Raw genomic sequence first — 18164 nt, 5'->3', positions numbered from 1 at the left:
TCGTCGACTATCTCGATTCAAGACACGTTCATTAAAAAATATAAAGCATACCTTTTTAAATTCTAATCATAAATTTAATCTTCACTTTCAGTATTGAAACAAATTTCGATAACACAAAAGAGAATTAAATTCAGAAGTCATATTGAATAGAAATATTTCACTTGCAAGAGAAAGCATAATATAAATTTTAAATATATATACTGTTTGTGTGCTATTTTATTAAAGGCAAAAATAGAAATTCAGAGAAAAGATAAAAAATATTGATATACCTGCCAATAATTTTTTATGCTTAGGTTTTATGGTTAGGTTAGCGTTTACAAAATATTTTTCATTATTATTAACAAGTCTCAAAAAATAAAAAGTTTGATATAAAAAAGTACCTTAACATATGATTTCTTACAAAATTTATAGTAATAATGGATGATTAGTTATATTTGTATAGTATTGCTATTCTAAAGAACGTAACACAAAGGAAATATTTTTAACAAACACGAATGGTATTTTTGCCTGTTACAATCACAACTCCATCATCCTGCAGCTCTTTCAGAGCATCTTCAAACATCTCGCGCGTCACCAACTAAAAAAGGTAAAGTAAAATTAAAGAAACATTTTCTGCAGAATGTATGAAAAAATAAAATAATAATCAAATAATAAATTAAAAAATAAAATAACAAATAACAAATAATAACGAATAAATAAATGAATTTACCGTGCTAGACGATTCTTTCAATTCCGTGAAGATCTTCTGGTAGTTTAATGTCGGTACTTTATCCTTACTCTTGATGAGCTTCTTCAACGCCTCGACCAGTTCCTGCCTTCGTTTTCTCGCTGCCAATGACATACCAGTCGTCAAGATACTAATATCGATTTTGCCGCTCAGTGGATCGATAGCAGATTGTTTTAATGCCTCACGATGTAATCTGACAATTATGAATAATGTTAAATTTAATTTTCTAATATTTATTTTTTTTATTTTTCTAATATTTATTGTTAACCACATTTTATCCACTCTCACCTCCAAGCTTCCTCGACATCCACAATCTCCACTACATTGCTGAATCGCATTTTAGCGTGTGCTTCGGCGAGTCTTATTAATGATTCTAATTGTCTCGGATAAGCCGTAATTTGTCCGTGGCCGCTTCCTACTCTGCGCATATCGACGTAAGCTTGAATCAATCTCTGTTGACTCTCCTCGTTAAGAGAAGGTTGCACATGTTCCTTGGCATAAGCTATGTAATCACGAAGGATACTCATATCCACAATATCGTCTTCTTCTTCCAACTCAGATTTATAATACAACGATACCAAATGTCTGGCAAGTTTCCTGTCAAATACTTCGTCCTGGGGATCCAACATGAGGAAAATTAAGTCGAAACGTGACATCAATGTGTGTGGCAACATGACGTTCTCTATTACCTAAAAACAAATACGATATTTCATAAGATTGCTCTCTCATTGATTTAAGATATCAGATACATTATAATTTGATGGATATATTTACTGTTTTGTTTTTATTCCACTGTGACTCGCAAGGATTAGCCGCTGCTAAAATACTGGTTCTCGCATTCAATTGACAAATGATACCCGCTTTTGCAATACTCAGTGTTTGTTGTTCCATAACTTCGTGCAGTACTGAACGCGTGCTATCGTTCATTTTATCGAATTCGTCGATGCAACAGATACCGTTATCTGCAAGCACCAGAGCGCCAGTTTGTAATACCAATTGACGACTTTCCGGATCTTTCGTTACAAAGGCGGTTAAGCCCACAGCACTGGAACCTGAGAAAAAAATGTAAGATACAAACGACATGAGAAACGGACAAATATAAAATACAAATAAAAGCTAAAATCAGATTCCAATTATTATTATCAAGAATTATTTACCCTTTCCACTGCTATACTGTGAGCGCGGTACCAGATTGAAGACAAACTGTAGCAGTTGTGATTTACTTGTACCCGGATCTCCACATAGAAGTATATTAATTTCGGACCGGAAATGTTTTTTAGTTCGTTCGTTCTGCTCTTTCTTCGTACCGCCTAACAATTGTAACAATATACCCTTTTTGACATCCTCGTTCTCGTAGATGCTGGGAGCAATGTGTCGCGCCAATCGTTCATATATGTCTTCCTTTTGTGACAATAATTTCAATAACTCCACTCTTTCTGGTGGAAACGCATGACGCTTGCCGTCCTCTTGCTCGTACAATCTACATATGCAATAAATCATAACAAAGATTGATAAGAATATAATATATTACTTAATATTAGAATGTGTGTGTGTGTATGTGTGCTTAAATCATGATAAAACAAATTCACGAAAATGTAAAATAAAATCAAAATTAGAAATGCTTACCGCTTTGAATCTTGTTTTCTAAAGTGGACCACGTCAACGTGTGTCCTGTAGATGGCCCGGACGTTAGTTTGCCGAGGATTAACACGTATAGGCAACGCACGATATATACCAGTGACAGAAACTCTATCACCTGGTGATACAGCATCAACTAGATTATGATGTGCAAAAAGCACTACTGTATGAGGAGTTTGACCAGCTGGCATATCGTCTGGTGACTCTTGCAACTTAATCATTTGTTTGTCGGTGAAATGACTACGGTTGTGTACCAGACTGAAGCAGAAATTATTGTTGCAATGAGTGCACACTGTGGGCTCGGCTATGTGACCTCTGTCGATGATCACAGTCGTTGTGAAGGAACATACGATGCATTTAAAGAATGCCTCTCGCATTTCTGGCAAGATATTTGATGTTCTAATGACCATTCCAGTAATCGTGATCAACCGATCTATGTCCTCTGGATTCAGGAGGCGCATACTTGTAGTCCTTGTAACATTATAAGGACGTACTTGAATTGAATGTTCCAATGCTGCCCCAGGGAATTTCTCAAAAAATATTTCGTTTGCAGTTAAATCAAATGCTGGTATAACTTCCTGAGGATACAATACCAATTGATTATAAAGCTGTGCATCAAAAGCCTCAAGATGAGCACAGTTTATATTTAAATAAGGCTCTTCTAATATATGTATCTCCTCAAGTTTCTGTAAGTAGAGTGGTTCTGTTAAATTCATGTTTTCAGGTAATTCATCATTTTCTGCTTCCGGATCAATAAAATATGTAACAAATCGCCTAAATTGCTGTTTGATACGATCCACTACGACACTTGTACCCCAGATTATCAATTGCGGGCCGTTTTCACCCTCAGACGTTTTTTCTCTATCTTCATCATTCTCTGGTATCTGCGAATAAAATTTAACCATTAATAATTTAATAATTTCATCTACTTTAATACTGACATATACATTTTAACTTACAGTTTCATTCAAGTTAACTTGCCGCACACGTCTGTCAGACTGAACATCTGGTCTCTGTCGAATCGGCGTACCTCTAATACCACTACGAGGAGTACGAATTGATGCCAAAGAGCTAGGGGTTCCATAATTTAGTGGAGACGACAGTTCTATCTCACTCATACCAGCAGCGAGTGGACTTGTCTCTGGCTGTCGATTCGGAGAAGACAATGGCATAGACGACAAGCCTTCCGACGATGGCGCAATGGTTTCCTGCGTTTGACGGTTGCCCCATCGTAATGGAGTGTCTACCGGTTGGTTACCTGGTCTTCTCTGAGGTGTACCTACATGTGACAAATGTAACAGTTTAAATACAATGTGTCATTTTTAAAAATAAAAATAATTAAGGGATATTCTTCAAACCTTGTCTGGCGGAACCGGCGACTCTGGGTGTTCCGGCGGCCGAAGGAGTCCTGGAGGTTGGAGTCCGAGGATGCCGCCTAGGAGTATGACTCGGTGTGCGGTTCGGTGTACGGTTCGGCGTGCCATTCAGCGAACGATTGTCATCCTGAGGGACAGGAGTCCTCGGCGGTCTAATAGGACTCGACATTGTTGAGGGAGATTAAGATAATCTTATACTTTGCTTCTTAGGCGCTCTTCACTCGGCCAGAAATCAATCTATGTTCAGGCAGGTGCGAGTAACCTCCATAATTGACTCAATTTCCCGCGTATTCCCGCGAATTCAAGCTTGCCGAGAGGGCGTTACCGAATATAAGTTCGGTGGCGCCCTCTCGTTGGCTTTAGATAAGAACATAAGATCTGTTCTTCTTGGGAAAAGAACAGACCAGGAACAGACTTATTGTAAATAAGTCATATACATATACAATCCGAATCAATAAAATTTGATAGTTTATATATAAAGTTATACATGAGATTTTTACAAACAGAAAATTTAATAATCATATTAGCAAATTTATACACAAAAAATCAAATATTGGATTAAATAAGATTATAAAATGCATTATTTTTTCCATATTTTTTTATTGATATATCAATTATTATTAATGTCAAATTAAAGACGATTATTACATAAGGTTCTCACATTTGCATATAATTATTGACGCCCAATAATTAATTTATTCGATCCTCATTTCTTTCTAATTCTCGAATTAGAAAAAGACGAAGGAAGTTATGTAATAATACGAACAATTGTTAACATTGTAAAAATATACATATTTTTATTTAATTTCATTTAATTTAATTTATATATATGATATATTAAAGGATGTTTATTTTGTATATAATAAAATAAAACACAATATATTTAAAATTTGAAAGTTAAAGAAATCTCTTTATTGGTCTTGAGGACTTATTTCGTTTATTTTATTTCCGGATTGTTCTTTTATATATGAGAATATAGTAATTATTGTCGCCTTTGTATACTCTGATAATTCATCTGATGTTAACGCAATACGTCTGTATGTGAGAACTAAAGAATAATAAAAATAAAAGTATTAATTCATCATTCAGCTAAGTTTGCCTAAAATCTTTATTTCTTTTCTACACATATATACATATTTATATCGAAAATTATGGAGAAATAATTAACATTTTTTAGACTAATCTATTAAATTATAGAAATTACAAAAATTGTATAAAATATATGTAGACAGTTTATATATGTATATATATATATATATATATATTAGGTGTTGGAATTAATTCGTAGCGTTTTACAAGTAATGGGAAGTACTTTCATTAATGTATTTTTTAATGCTCATGTGAAATAAATAACATTCTTTCATTAAAAACGCTACGAATTAATTCCAACACCTAATATATATAAACATATATAATAAGTGATTTTAAATGTAATAAGCGTGAATTCACTTTTTCTTTCGCAGGATCAATGGAATTTTTTTCTCTTTCATAGTTTTTAATAATTAATACATATTTAATTGAAATAAAGATATAATAAAAAATTTAGGTCAGAAGGAGGCACTCGAAAGAAAAGTCATTAGTTAAATGTGATCAAATTTAATTACAAGATATTCAATTTCGATGTGTTGCTTTCTCATGAGCAGGAGCGGCGCTATTATTTGGCGCCCCCTGCAATATTTAAATAAGCCCTCTACATATACATAAATATGTACATGTGTGTGTGTGTGTGTGTGTGTGTGTGTGTGTGTGTGTGTGTGTATGTACATATTTTATGAAATATATAAAAATTTCATAAAAAATGTATTAATTCAGTCTTACGTATATTAGTATGTGTTTAATATTTTTATGCATAAAAGGATCGCAACTATTTGATCCGCAGTCCAATAATAAATAATAACGACTATTATGTATTTAATTAATTGAAAAAATATATCTCAATTTTATCAAGTACTTTATTTTTACAAGTAATATACGCGTTAGATGCTCCTAAAAAAATAGTATCACCCTGCCGTACTTCGCTTATTATGTTTCATTGATTCTTCGTTCCGCGAGAATCCGTCATTTAAAAATCGACGAACAATGCACGCCTTGCATTCTCTTGAGAATAACAACGAGATCGCTGAGATCAAAACAAAACAAATATTTATTATTTAAAAAAATTAATTATTTAAAAAAAAGCATTGTAAAAAGGGCACTGCGGGCCCTTCTTACAATGTGCCCGAATAATATTTGAAAGTAATTTTAAATCTTATTGTCATTGCAGATTGACAATCTTATTAAATTGAAACACAATAAAACTAGTAGAAAAAAAGTTAATAAACTCTAAAAAATTTATTACAAGAATTAGCGAAGAATTTAAAAAATTGAATGCGTAGAGAGACGCAGGCGTATAATTGCATACATGGAAACTCAGATATACGTATACTAGGCAGAGCAGGAATGAATCTCGCGATCAGCTGATCGACACAATACGTTGACCAGTGTTGACTCATTGACTATTGAGAAAGAGGCGTGTCGTCAAGCGGAGTGGTGAACGATGTAGTTGTAGAATGTCAGCTGTACGTAAATATAAGAGATTGGCCAGTCAGGAGCTCATGCTCTCGGAGCAGACTGGAGCGGACAGACTGGATCAAGTGGGAAGATGTTTTGTAGTGGTTGAATCTCTACCTACGATTAGGAATATTAAAGATCGTCGAATGCCAGGTGTGATCTCTCAAACGACGGTCGTGCCAGACTCCTACCTGGCTGCGCCAGAGATGCTTCGACCACGGCTTTTCAAAATTATGCACGATTGCTTGTAAATTCTATTGCTCGCTTACGAACAGGGTATTCTCAAATCTCGTGCATCTTTCGTAAGTATTGCTTCCTACAAAAAAATATGTGTTCAGTGCAAGAAGCTTTATTTACGTCTAGATTTGCGAGCAGGAAAATTTGTAAAACGTGCGCAATATGCATGCATAACGTTTAAACATTTACGTATTCATTCATTTATTTATACGATAATATAACGCGTTGATTTGCACAATGAAACAATTATTTATATTGCACGTTATGCGTATTTTTTTGCTTTATGTATACTTCAGTTTTATAATTCGTGTTTCGTTGTTCATCAGGGAGAAACCATGTCATACTCTATTAATAGAAGACCTTTATTGGGAGGTGCGACTGATAGCGAATTTGAGGACGATTTGGAAACTGAAGTGGATGATCCTAGCATCACAATTCCTGACGAGAAACCATTTTTTAAACCATATGAGCCACATGACAAGTACATCCCACTATTTGAATTTAATTTGATAATTATTTATTAATATATAAAATCCGTTCACAATCTACACCTGTAAATTTTTTGCATATTTTAGATATAATCTTGCGTACATTGTGTTTTACTTACTTGGTATAAATACATTAATACCATGGAGTTTTTTTATCACTGCTGACGACGTAAGTGACGTTTCTTTGTCTTTTTTCTCTTTACTCAGAATACAGTTGTCTATATAACATTTTTTTTCAGTACTGGATGTATAAATTTAGAGAAATTCATAATAATTCGACAAATCTTACTCATACGTATGCAGAATTGCTCGAACAGAAGACGGATCTTCAAGCTAGTTTTACTTCTTATTTAAGTGTAGCCAGTGCATTACCAAATACTCTGTTTTTAATACTGAATGCATTTATTAGCAAGAAGTGAGTAAAAAATCATTGCTAGAAAATAATATATAAGTATATGTTTTAAAAAATATGCGCTACACATTTAAAATTACTACATATTCTTCATTTTATTTATACGACTACATTTATCTTTAAGATCCGAATAATTGAGAGTTCTATACAAGAGAATACTTGATGTATTTTATGCAGTATATACCTTATTTCAATTCTTTTATTAGGTGTTGGAATTAATTCGTAGCGTTTTACAAGTGATGGGAAGTACTTTCATTAATGTATTTTTTAATGCTCATGTGAAATAAATAACATTCTTTCATTAAAAAACGCTACGAATTAATTCCAACACCTAATATAATACATAGATCAGGAAAATAATTAATAACTTTACATTATGTATTATAGAAAAGTAGAAGCGATATTTAAAGTTTCTAAATTTCCAGAGTCTCTCTAACTGTAAGAATGGTGGGTTCTCAATGTGCAATATTGTTGCTCTTCGTCCTGACGACTGCATTTGTGGAAATGAATACTGATAAATGTAACTCAAGTTATTTTATCATTACATTAATTTATCATATTAATTAGAAATACTTCTATTACTTTAGAAATAAAATAAACCATTATTTTCAGGGCAAAATGCATTTCTAATAATTACTTTGACGACAGTTGCGCTTGTAAATGGTGCGTATGTTAAATAATTAAATGTATGATGATGTGCCAGTAATTAAGCTTGTGATAAGATAATAATATAAACTTGTAGCTGCAAGTGCAATTTTTGGAGGAAGTTTAATGGGTATAGTGGGCAAATTTTCGCCAAAATACATAACCGCCATGTCCGGTGGGCAAGCTCTTGGCGGAATATTCACGGCTCTAGCGGAAGTGTGTTCCTTATGGATAGGTGCCAGTCCAGTACTTTCTGGCTTAGTATACTTCATTATCGGCGACACCATGCTACTATTATCGTTAATCGCATACATCCTTTTAGAAAAAGCGGTGAGTCAATTTCGTTCAAACATATCTTGGAGTATTAATGTATTATGTTACTGCGTTTTCTTTAATCCGATTAGTGACTATATCACACAAAACAATGATATCAAAGCTTATTGTTTTATTCATTAAAACGATGATGCATGTAGCACAAGTGTTTTATAAATATATGATAAGCTTCTTATGATAACAAACATATATGTATCACATTATTGCACAATCTGTTGAAAGAGAATGGAGTAAATAAATAGTCAAAATAAGTTATAGGATTCTTTTTTTTTTAATACAATAGCATTCCTAACTAAAGTTTTTTCACAAACAATTTTGTTAATTAGATTTACAGAAGAATTTAATCTAAGAATCGTTACTCTACAACTTTTTTTCTTACAGCCATTCTTCAAGCATCATATGATAGAAAAAGTACCTGAATTAGATTCTGATTATTCCATAAATGGAGAAGTTAGCTTCTCGACAAGTTCGAGCGTGTCTTACACACGGATTATAAAGAGAATCTGGCATTATGGCGTTAGCATATTTTTAATATTCTTCATATCACTAGCTGTATATCCAGCGGTCACTGTGCTAGTAGAGAGCGAATACAAAGGCAAAGGCCATGCATGGAACGGTAATCTTAAATTTATGTACCACAATGCTTTAAAGATTTCGAACAAATTGTATGGGTATAATTTGAAATGATTTTTCAGACATATATTTTGTACCTGTGGTTACGTACCTTATCTTCAGTACAGGCGATTATGCAGGAAGAATATTATGTGGTATTCTTCAATGGGTGAGAATTTGCGTTTTAAGAAAGAATTTACCATCTGTAAATACTCATTTGTACGATGTTTATCAAGTTTTTATCATTGCAGCCAAAAGGCAAGCCATGGCTCGTAATATTTTTGAGTGTCGCTAGAGGTATTTTTATACCTGCACTTATGTTTTGCAATGCGCAACCGAGACATCATCTACCCGTTTATATTCACAGTGATATATATTACATCTTGATAACTATTGCATTCGCCGTAACTAATGGCTATCTCTGTAATTTAACATTCATTCTCGCACCCACGTAAGTATGTTTAACAATAAAACTTAATTGCAAGAGATTATTTTCTAATTGTATTGACTTTACAGAATCGTAGATAGTCAGGAAAAAGAAATTGCGTCTGCAATGATGGGTGCTTTCTTGGGTATAGGATTAGCATCTGGCGCTGCGCTCAGTTTATACATGGTAAAGGCTCTTTAATGTTCGATTCTTTTAACTGAAGAGAAATGTAAATAAGATACATCTCACTGCCCTTTGTACATTCGAAATCAAGTAAGATCTCGATATACTTATTTTATGATTGTGAGATTTTAAATATTAGTATAAATCAATTCTCAATCGTCATCTCAAACATTGCTACTAATTTACGAGAATTCTTTTTTCTATGAAGAATTTTCTTGGGACAGCTTTCTGTAGGAAGTTTTACTAACAATTTGAAATAGAGATCTGATCACATATAATTTTTATGACTAGTTTTAAATTATCTATTTAATACAATTACATGGTGCAATTTCATATTTGACTATTCAAGACATAATAATTGACGAGGTGTCAAATTATTAGAGATAGACAATGTTAACATTGTATGTATAAATTTCATCATTTCTACAGATCTATATATAGTTTATGTGATACATTAATTATATATATCTTAGGATGAAAATGAATATAATTCTGCAAATGTTACGTGTATATATGACATCAAAAAGAAACAAATAGGTATAATACAAAATATTTGAGACTCTATTATTGTATATTATATTGAAAAGATTGTTTACATTTAAACACAGTATCGGCAATTTAAAAAGAAGTAGTTAATGCAATAGTAATTGATGCGATAAATGAAAAAGAGATATTAATAAGTATTAGATATAATAATAGTCTTGTTATCTATAAATATGATCAATTTTATGTTAATAAATAAAATGCTTAATGATATTCACACAGTTCTTTGTCTGTCCATGAAATAAAACCTTAAAAATCTATACAATAAAATTATTACGATAAATAATAAGTTATGACTTAGAGATATTGTTATTATTTTTTGTCAACCAAAGTTTTAAGCAATAGTAAGTGACAAATTCACTATTTAAATAGGCATTAGTTTAAATTTATTTTTCTTTTTTTCTCTTTTTGTGTTTTTATTTAGTTTATAAGCTGGAAAACATTATAAATTAAATACAAAATCAAATCCTTTTTAAATAGTAAAAATTGCAACACTATTTAGAGTGTATTTTCTTATAAAACAAAAGAAGCTATTACAATCGCAATCTTGAATATATTGAAACTGAAATATTGTAATATAATTATTCTGATGACTAGATTTTGATTAAGCTTTAATTAATTTAAATGATTCGTAACAATTATGCTGTGCAAAAATGTGTCATATAGTGCTTACAGATTGTGATACAATTTAAATAATTTTATATATAAATATTGTTTTATGCGAATAGAGCTGTTTCGCATGAGATTTCAAAATAATAAAGTAATAAACGTAATCACAAACATAAATAAAATAGCGCTCACTTATTGGAGCAGGCACGTGCCTCATGATCGACGATACTGTCGTTCCTTATCAGTGAGAGGAACAAACACCACGCTTATAAGGGATCGCTGCTTGATTTTGCCGTCCAGAGTCTTATCGATCTGCACTAAGGTTTGATCCGAATTTTCTGGACCCATAGGTACTATTAAACGTCCACCAGGTGCCAATTGATCTATCAACTATAAGATGGAAAATATTGTAGTGTTCGTTCTAACATATCTGACAATAATTCCAAAGACTTTTTTTTACCGATTGCGGCATTTCTTTGGCGGCCGCTCCCACGTGAATAGCATCGTATGGTCCGCGATTTGGATATCCCAATCTTCCATCACCAACTAAATAAGTGCAATCGTGAAAAATAAATCGAATAATTTCATCACATGGTTTGTGATATGTCAAATAGCATACGTTATATATTATTTAAAAGTAGATTTTTACTTACCAACTAATTCTACGCGTCCATCAGTCAAAAGTTCTGGATGGTCGTGCCGAATATTCTCTTCTGCCATTGCTCGAAGCTCTGGAATATGATCGATTCCAACGGCCACTCCCTGTGGTCCCATCATAAGAGCCATGCATGCTGTTAAGTATCCAGATCCAGAACCAACGTCCAGTGCCCTTGTACCATTACGCAGCTTTTCTTCAAGCAATTCCAGGGCATACGCGTGCTAAAGAATTTCCGTTTGTCTTCCAACTTGTAATTTCCTTTTCAGTGTTTTTTTTGTCAGTGTGCATTCATTTATTTATTACTATTGCAGAAAATACTTTACTCTTAAACACAACTCTCTTGCACAACTCTCTTGATCTTTTATCTCAATGGAAACCGAGTTAATTTGTAAACATTACATGATATTGACAATTTTACAAAGGACAGAATAGTACATAAAGGAAAGAATACATTGTATTATACCATATGAGGAGCGCTAATGGTAACGCCATAACCGATTCCTTGTGGTGCATCTATGTACGCATTGGCGGGATGAGTGTATTTTCCTCTGTCCATAGAACTCATTACTTCATATACTCTGTCAGATTTGATCACCCTGGACCCTAAAATAATTTCTCATGACATATATGTATAATTCTGCTGAATGACATAAATAAGAATGCAAAAAATATAATAAAATTGACACAATTGATTATATTTTTTTCATTAATTTCTTAAATAATTTTATATATAGAGACATATATATGTATATAAACATGTGTGTATGTTTCAAATTAAATTTCTTCCAAAGTTCCTCTGTCCACAAAATAACTTATTACATCAAATACTGTCAAACTTGATCATTCTGAAATAATTTACCATATATGTATCATTTCTTCTGAATAACATAAATAAAAATGCAAAAAATATAATAAAATTATATTCTCTATTAATTTTTGAAATTATTTTGTACATATACACACACATACATACATATATAAATGTGTGTATTTTTTAAAACTAAATTACTCCAAAGTCAAACGCAAAGGCAATAAATGGTCATTTTTTATTTTGCGGCTCGAACTTGATTAGATTGCAAATATTGCATAAACTGCGTTGTAATTCCAAGTTTAATCTCGACGTCAACGAGATAGAAGCTAGGCATGTAAGGGGGGAAGAGGGGGACCTCGATGACACAACATTGCATAATCACGCGTGGACACTTACGCCGCAGATGTTGCACGAGCTCCTGATTGTTCCTGCCACAATATCGCCCGTACGAAGCCATATCGTGGGTGAACGCGGTGGGTGACAAAATCGCGAACGTCGCGCAAAGGCACTCGACGACGCGAGACCGAATCTTGGGGAGATACGTGGTGGCCGGTGCGTCGAAACGAAAACAAACGAACGGAGTCGCAGCTGCGCGCGCGGCGCGATCACCGACAACCTGTCAATTCCGGTAGTCGGGAATTCCACTCGGCAGTCGGCGAGTTCCGGACGACGTCTTCGAAGCGTGGTAAACGATGAACCTCTCGACCCGTCGAATATTATCGGAAAACTAATATTAGTCGTTGAATGACTTCTCTCACTCCTTTCAAATAACTGTTTTGATTTTATATCTCGCGCTCCGACTTTATGTTATTGTCCTGTCGAACGCCGGCGATGATCGGATCACAATTCGAACTAGATCAACCGGATTAATAAGATACGCGTGATTTTTTTTTTAACAATATTGTTCACCTGCGTTCGCCCGCTCGCGATATTTGTCTCAGCGTTGGAGTCGTTGAAGAGAACGTTCGCGCGCGAAACGTCACGCTGACACGTATTGCGTTTTTAAAAATAGACTAGTTGAGGGGAGGGGCGATCCGTTGCCGCGAGTTTACTCCGACCCGAACAGCGATCTCTGATTGGCGGACGCTTCCGCGATCGATTGCCCGCGAATTTCATTTGAAATTGAGAATTACGACAATATTACAATTAGTGTTCCTGTGCATCGATGAGATATTATTAAACATTAATGTCCATTTCCACTAATGTAGATTAACTTTAATCTCGATTCAACTTACTCTTCGTTTTTTTCTAATCTTTAAAACTCGAAAAAGACAAAGAAAGGTTAAAGTTAATCTGCGTTGATGGAAACATAAATATTGACATTCTTATGCCCATTTCTACCAACGTAGATTAACTTTAATCTCAGTTCAACTTAATCTTTAGAATTAGAAAAAAACAAAGAGTAAGTTGAACCGAAACTTCAGTGGAAATGGGCATTACGGGAGTTCGTGTCCCTGTTAAAATTAAGGTTACATTTCAAAATGTCCTCTCCGAGGAAGATTTTATTCCATATGCTATAGTGTATGTCACGTGTACTATATATTTTGAGTAAAATTTTCCTCGAAGAGGATGTTATCCTAAAGATGTTTTTTCATGCTGACGTTCGACGCTCATTTTTAGCATCAAACAAGTCACATGATAAAAATTGACGAATATCAAGCGTCAATTTTGATTACGTGACCTGTTAAGGCGTTAAAAATAGTCATCGAGCGTCAGCATGAGAAGGCACCTTTAATACCGGAAGTTCCCCACTTTCAGACACACTTCGATTTCTTTCGATGATAGTTGGCGTTGTTGGCGGTTGTTCTTTTCCGTTCGTTCTTTTCATCGTTGGCAGTTGCTCGGGTAAGATGTTTCTTCTTAATTTTCTATAACCTTATCACAATGCATTTATTTTCTTTTATTTATTAAATTTTTAAATTTTTATATGCTTGGCCGCTTATTATTCCTTGTGCGGAAATATTCATAAATATTCTCTTCAAATTCGTGTTCTATGAATCTTGTTTCTAACCTTTTTCTTTTGGGATTCGCGGTCGTCATGTAATTTAATTTAACACGCGGTTAGAACGAATCTGCTTTAAAAATAACGAATATATTGCAATCTCGAATGAAAACGATTATTTATCTTTCGAAATTATTATTTTTAAAAGTTTTTTATTAATTTTGTGTAATTATACGAGATATTTTGCTGCGATGATAGAAAAATAACATATCTCATAATAGTAACTTTTTGTAGAGCATTTTTTAAATTCTAGATTAGAATATTTTAATTAAGACAATGAATACGTATCTTCACTTTCTTTCCATGTTATATTTTCAATTATATATTATATATTCTCTAAAATTACGCCATAAATTTTCAAAATTCAAACACTGCAATTTTATATCGCAATTCTGTAATGCTAATTTTTTTACTTGTGTCATTTTTCTATCAACGTGGCGATTTGGTGTCCTCTCATTTTGGCATGCCTCCAGTTCGTATCTCGCTGGAGCATGAATGCTTGTGGGAGGTAAAGAAAGAGGGAACTTGCCTTCGGAATCCACACGATACTGTCTGGAGCCGTTTCTCTAAGTTTCCGACATTTATACCCATTTTCATCAATGTAGATTAACTTTAATCTCGGTTCAACTTATTCTTTGTCTTTTTCTAGTTCTAAAGATTAGAAAAAGACGAAGAGTAAGCTGAATGAAGATTAAAATTAATCTACATTGATGGAAATGGGTATTAATCTTTAGAAAAGTATGCTAATGCATACCTTTGTAAGTTTACCGATGCACATAATTTAATTATTCTTGATTTTGTAGGATTACCTCGAGAACAAATTCTCAATAAAGAATATTACACCGATGCTTTATTTATTCGTCTGAAGAAAACGATAAGCAATAAGAAAATCTAAAACAAAGAGTGATATCTCTTCTACAAAATAATGCCAAGCTTTACATTTGTGGATAAAAGCTATGCAATACTGGTGCATAGTCAGACCATTCAATACATGGCTCAGATCTTATTCATAATTTTTGGATATTTTCCAACTTAAGAAAAAAATGTAAAAACTTGAAAATTTAACACTGACCTGAAAAGTTGAAAGATCAATGATGCAGACACAACATTTAATACAAATATAATATTTGCGCAAAGAAAATGGTAATTGCAAATGGTAATTAAAAGTAAGTTTTCATAATTAATAAAAACTAACAAATATATTAAAGATTTTTATATGATGATATAGGTATATGATATTATTATGATTATACACACCCTTTTACCTCTAAGAAGAACTGATAGTTTAAATTATTATTTTTACAATTGCAAAAATTTTGAAATCAAATTCTAATATTTGTATGTATAAATTTAAAATTACAGAATACACTGTGGAAGATGATGAGAACCTGGGGATAAGGAATGGTTGAACACTTGGCACTTTCCACAATATCGTCCACGCAATGGTGAACTGATGATAAAACATGAATTTATTCAAGTTGCAAATAAATTTAAGCATGAGAAAATATTGTCGTATTGGATTAAAAATTTTTGAATATAATTTTATAATAAATATTTTATAAATTATATAAAATATTAGAGAAATATATTGTATATTGTATATTATATAATATATAAAGTATAATATATCTATATTATATAATTTTTATGTTAAAAGTTTTATAAATTATAAAGTAATAAATTGTATGTTTCGATTCGTATTTTTTCATCCATGTAAGTTTAATCTTTTACCAGAGAAAAGAATACATCTATAAATTATTAATTATATTATAGTAGATTTATAATCCTAACGTTTTGCAAATATTGTAATATATTCGCGCTTGTTCTGGTTTATCCAAACATCCGTAGAGATCGTTCAGTTTTAAACAATCTATCTTACTCATCGCTTTTCGTTGGCCGATCATCACACCAGGTGTTTTCGGAGTTAGAGTCGGTTTTGTAGGATCTATGCTGAAGAAATAGCTTCCATAATGCATTATACTGTCATATCCATACTCGTAACTATATGTCGCGTTCTCCGGCGATTGCTTATTGAAGTTTGAGCGAAATTCTATAACGAAAAAAATGTAATAAAAAAAATATATACGTTATCTTCACATAATATATAAAATATATAATTATGTAATTTTTGTGCGCAGTATAATTATATTGATTTGTATTATGATTGTACAATTTTTTTTAATATTAACTTACCAGGGATAATATTGTCGTAGTGTATATCTATATACATATCTCTATCGGTGCGACTGTGCTCGTGAAAGATACCGAGAGCATGCATTAGCTCGTGTATCGCTCTTCCCTCGTTTTCCAAGCAATTTGGTCCCTTTTCGTCCGGCGGTTCTAAGGAGAGTATCTGAGCTCCACCGAATTTTCCCACGAATGACCAGCACCTGTGGATTAATTTCACGATGCAGAAAGATCAAATCATCTCTTTTGATCGCTTCACCTGCACTTTTTACAATATAGGAATATTCACCCTTTGGGATATATTATCGGCCAAATCAGTAAGAAGTCTTTGGCTTTAGTATCCCATGGAACAAATTTGATGCATGTCATATAATTTATATATGTGATGGCTTTGTATATTTTCATGTAATCCACTATATCTGAAACGATCATGTATGTTATTTTTTTAAATTCTTATTTCTATTATTCTTTATTAGTTTCAAGTATTAAGGAGAATATAACATAAAATTTTATTCTAATATACAAAGCACCATACAAAGCACTAATACAAAACACTAATACTCATACCATACAAAGCACTAATTACATAGGGAACTGTCCTATTTTCCCACAGTTTGTCCGGAAAAACATCCCAGCGTAAACCGATGCGCCAGTAATCGAAATACTATGTGGCAATGATATGAAACACGTTTTATAAGAGATATAAAATGAAAAAAGAGAGTGATATGGGTATACCTCGCTGGTCACGGCTATATCTCCTTCGAATAAACCAGGACGGACTTCTGCATCCTGCGACGATTCATAAAGCCGTAATAAGTCTTTATTCGATGTTCTAACTGTAAAGGATTTTTATTCTTTAATTTACATTTTGTTATTTTAACACAATGCATGCAATTTCATTGCATCAACGTTTTGAAATAAAATAATAAATTTAATACTCTTATATATTAGTATTTTTATCAATATAAATTAATATTAATTAATTTTGATTTAACTTACTTTTCATCTTTTCTATCCTGACGAAAATTTTTCTTAGGATTTTTAAACGAATTGGAACACTTCAGAAATATTGAGAAAGTCTCTATACCTTTTCTTGGAATTTGTCATACATATGATTTCTGAAATATTCTTAGATTTCTCATTCTATAATGTCTAAAAAATATCTTAAATTTATAGATTAATAAAATTTCATCAGAAATTATATAGAAAATGAGAAATCTTAAAATATTTCAGAAGTCACAGGTGATTTAAAGATACATACATTTCATATATACATGAAGAATTTTAAAAAATCTATAGCTTTGCCGAATAATTTATATAAAAACTGATAATTTTTTTAAATTTCAGAAATTTTAAAAAATTTGGAATTTACATAAAAAGTCTCAAAAAAAATTCTGAAAAAAATTTTCACCAGAGTAAAAGTTAGAAAAGAAGTAAATTAAATCAAGATTAGAATTAATCTATATTGTAAAAATATATGCATCAAACGTTTTGTATAATGCATTCTTATTTACCTATGTCTGGAACAATTGGATGTATCGTTTTGACGGAACTTTCGTTTATCGGCAATGCATTTCCAAAACCGATAATCGCTACGTAAAACAAGCACGTAAGCGATTTCATCCTTGTGATTGATTTCTCCTTGGTTTTTATATCGTATCACTTTTATAACTGGAAATTCCTACGAGATGAGATTTTCGCGATCCCACTATGGCCACGCGGTTTT

At 32.5% G+C, this 18164-nt stretch overlaps 4 protein-coding genes and 1 long non-coding RNA gene across 6 annotated transcripts; 2 read left to right on the top strand and 3 right to left on the bottom strand.

Moving 5' to 3' along the window:
• Window positions 1–266: 266 nt before the first annotated feature.
• On the bottom strand, window positions 267–4758 carry dpa (disc proliferation abnormal). The gene is made up of 8 exons (XM_011066290.2): window positions 3724–4758; window positions 3325–3644; window positions 2354–3249; window positions 1885–2207; window positions 1502–1779; window positions 1016–1416; window positions 710–920; window positions 267–577 (listed from the first exon to the last, which is right to left on the bottom strand). Exons 1-8 carry the CDS (start codon window positions 3908–3910, stop codon window positions 482–484), a joined length of 2712 nt encoding a protein of 903 aa, XP_011064592.1. The 5' UTR covers window positions 3911–4758; the 3' UTR covers window positions 267–481.
• Window positions 4759–6142: 1384 nt separating this feature from the next.
• On the top strand, window positions 6143–9890 carry Ent1 (Equilibrative nucleoside transporter 1). Its single transcript, XM_011066289.2, has 11 exons — window positions 6143–6593; window positions 6855–7009; window positions 7104–7185; window positions 7256–7431; window positions 7854–7948; window positions 8041–8091; window positions 8171–8403; window positions 8788–9022; window positions 9102–9187; window positions 9270–9469; window positions 9535–9890. The coding sequence occupies exons 2-11, from the start codon at window positions 6864–6866 to the stop codon at window positions 9644–9646; spliced, it is 1416 nt and encodes a 471-aa protein (XP_011064591.1). The 5' UTR covers window positions 6143–6593; window positions 6855–6863; the 3' UTR covers window positions 9647–9890.
• A 1-nt stretch (window position 9891) lies between these two features.
• On the bottom strand, window positions 9892–13271 carry LOC105152169 (Protein-L-isoaspartate (D-aspartate) O-methyltransferase). Of its 2 annotated transcripts, none has more exons than XM_011066287.2 (5): window positions 12646–13271; window positions 11902–12041; window positions 11434–11659; window positions 11241–11326; window positions 9892–11170 (listed from the first exon to the last, which is right to left on the bottom strand). In XM_011066287.2, exons 1-5 carry the CDS (start codon window positions 12704–12706, stop codon window positions 10994–10996), a joined length of 690 nt encoding a protein of 229 aa, XP_011064589.1. In that variant the 5' UTR covers window positions 12707–13271; the 3' UTR covers window positions 9892–10993. The 2 variants fall into 2 exon arrangements, with proteins under 2 accessions (XP_011064589.1, XP_011064590.1); XM_011066288.2 differs by lacking the exon at window positions 12646–13271 and adding an exon at window positions 12448–12581.
• Window positions 13272–13945: 674 nt separating this feature from the next.
• Window positions 13946–15951, top strand: LOC147907411 (uncharacterized). Its single transcript, XR_015547335.1, has 3 exons — window positions 13946–14094; window positions 15055–15417; window positions 15614–15951. It is a non-coding gene; the product is annotated as an uncharacterized LOC147907411 (long non-coding RNA).
• On the bottom strand, window positions 15672–18112 carry LOC105152167 (hatching enzyme 1.2). The gene is made up of 6 exons (XM_011066284.2): window positions 17953–18112; window positions 17174–17274; window positions 17006–17102; window positions 16728–16857; window positions 16445–16641; window positions 15672–16301 (listed from the first exon to the last, which is right to left on the bottom strand). The coding sequence occupies exons 1-6, from the start codon at window positions 18059–18061 to the stop codon at window positions 16030–16032; spliced, it is 906 nt and encodes a 301-aa protein (XP_011064586.1). The 5' UTR covers window positions 18062–18112; the 3' UTR covers window positions 15672–16029.
• Between the last annotated feature and the right edge of the window lie 52 nt (window positions 18113–18164).

The sequence above is a fragment of the Acromyrmex echinatior genome, chromosome 14 (assembly GCF_024713525.1).
Source record: "Acromyrmex echinatior isolate Ae372 chromosome 14, ASM2471352v2, whole genome shotgun sequence".
NCBI lineage: Eukaryota > Metazoa > Arthropoda > Insecta > Hymenoptera > Formicidae > Acromyrmex > Acromyrmex echinatior.
This window is presented reverse-complemented; position numbering and strand designations above follow the sequence as displayed.

Excerpts from the sequence above, each read along its gene's own strand:
- dpa (XM_011066290.2), bottom strand. The coding sequence starts at position 3,910 with ATGTCGAGTCCTATTAGACCGCCGAGGACTCCTGTCCCTCAGGATGAC. Across the intron at positions 3,645-3,723 it reads CGCCGGTTCCGCCAGACAAG|GTACACCTCAGAGAAGACCA; the intron begins GTTTGAAGAATA and ends TGTCACATGTAG. Across the intron at positions 921-1,015 it reads GATGTCGAGGAAGCTTGGAG|ATTACATCGTGAGGCATTAA; the intron begins GTGAGAGTGGAT and ends CATAATTGTCAG.
- LOC105152169 (XM_011066287.2), bottom strand. The coding sequence starts at position 12,706 with ATGGCTTCGTACGGGCGATATTGTGGCAGGAACAATCAGGAGCTCGTG. Across the intron at positions 11,327-11,433 it reads TGGACGCGTAGAATTAGTTG|TTGGTGATGGAAGATTGGGA; the intron begins GTAAGTAAAAAT and ends GCACTTATTTAG. Across the intron at positions 11,171-11,240 it reads CCAAAGAAATGCCGCAATCG|TTGATAGATCAATTGGCACC; the intron begins GTAAAAAAAAGT and ends TCCATCTTATAG.
- LOC105152167 (XM_011066284.2), bottom strand. The coding sequence starts at position 18,061 with ATGAAATCGCTTACGTGCTTGTTTTACGTAGCGATTATCGGTTTTGGA. Across the intron at positions 17,275-17,952 it reads TCCAATTGTTCCAGACATAG|TTAGAACATCGAATAAAGAC; the intron begins GTAAATAAGAAT and ends AATCCTTTACAG. Across the intron at positions 16,858-17,005 it reads TGTAATTAGTGCTTTGTATG|ATATAGTGGATTACATGAAA; the intron begins GTATGAGTATTA and ends TGATCGTTTCAG.
- Ent1 (XM_011066289.2), top strand. The coding sequence starts at position 6,864 with ATGTCATACTCTATTAATAGAAGACCTTTATTGGGAGGTGCGACTGAT. Across the intron at positions 7,010-7,103 it reads CCATATGAGCCACATGACAA|ATATAATCTTGCGTACATTG; the intron begins GTACATCCCACT and ends TGCATATTTTAG. Across the intron at positions 7,949-8,040 it reads GGAAATGAATACTGATAAAT|GGCAAAATGCATTTCTAATA; the intron begins GTAACTCAAGTT and ends CATTATTTTCAG.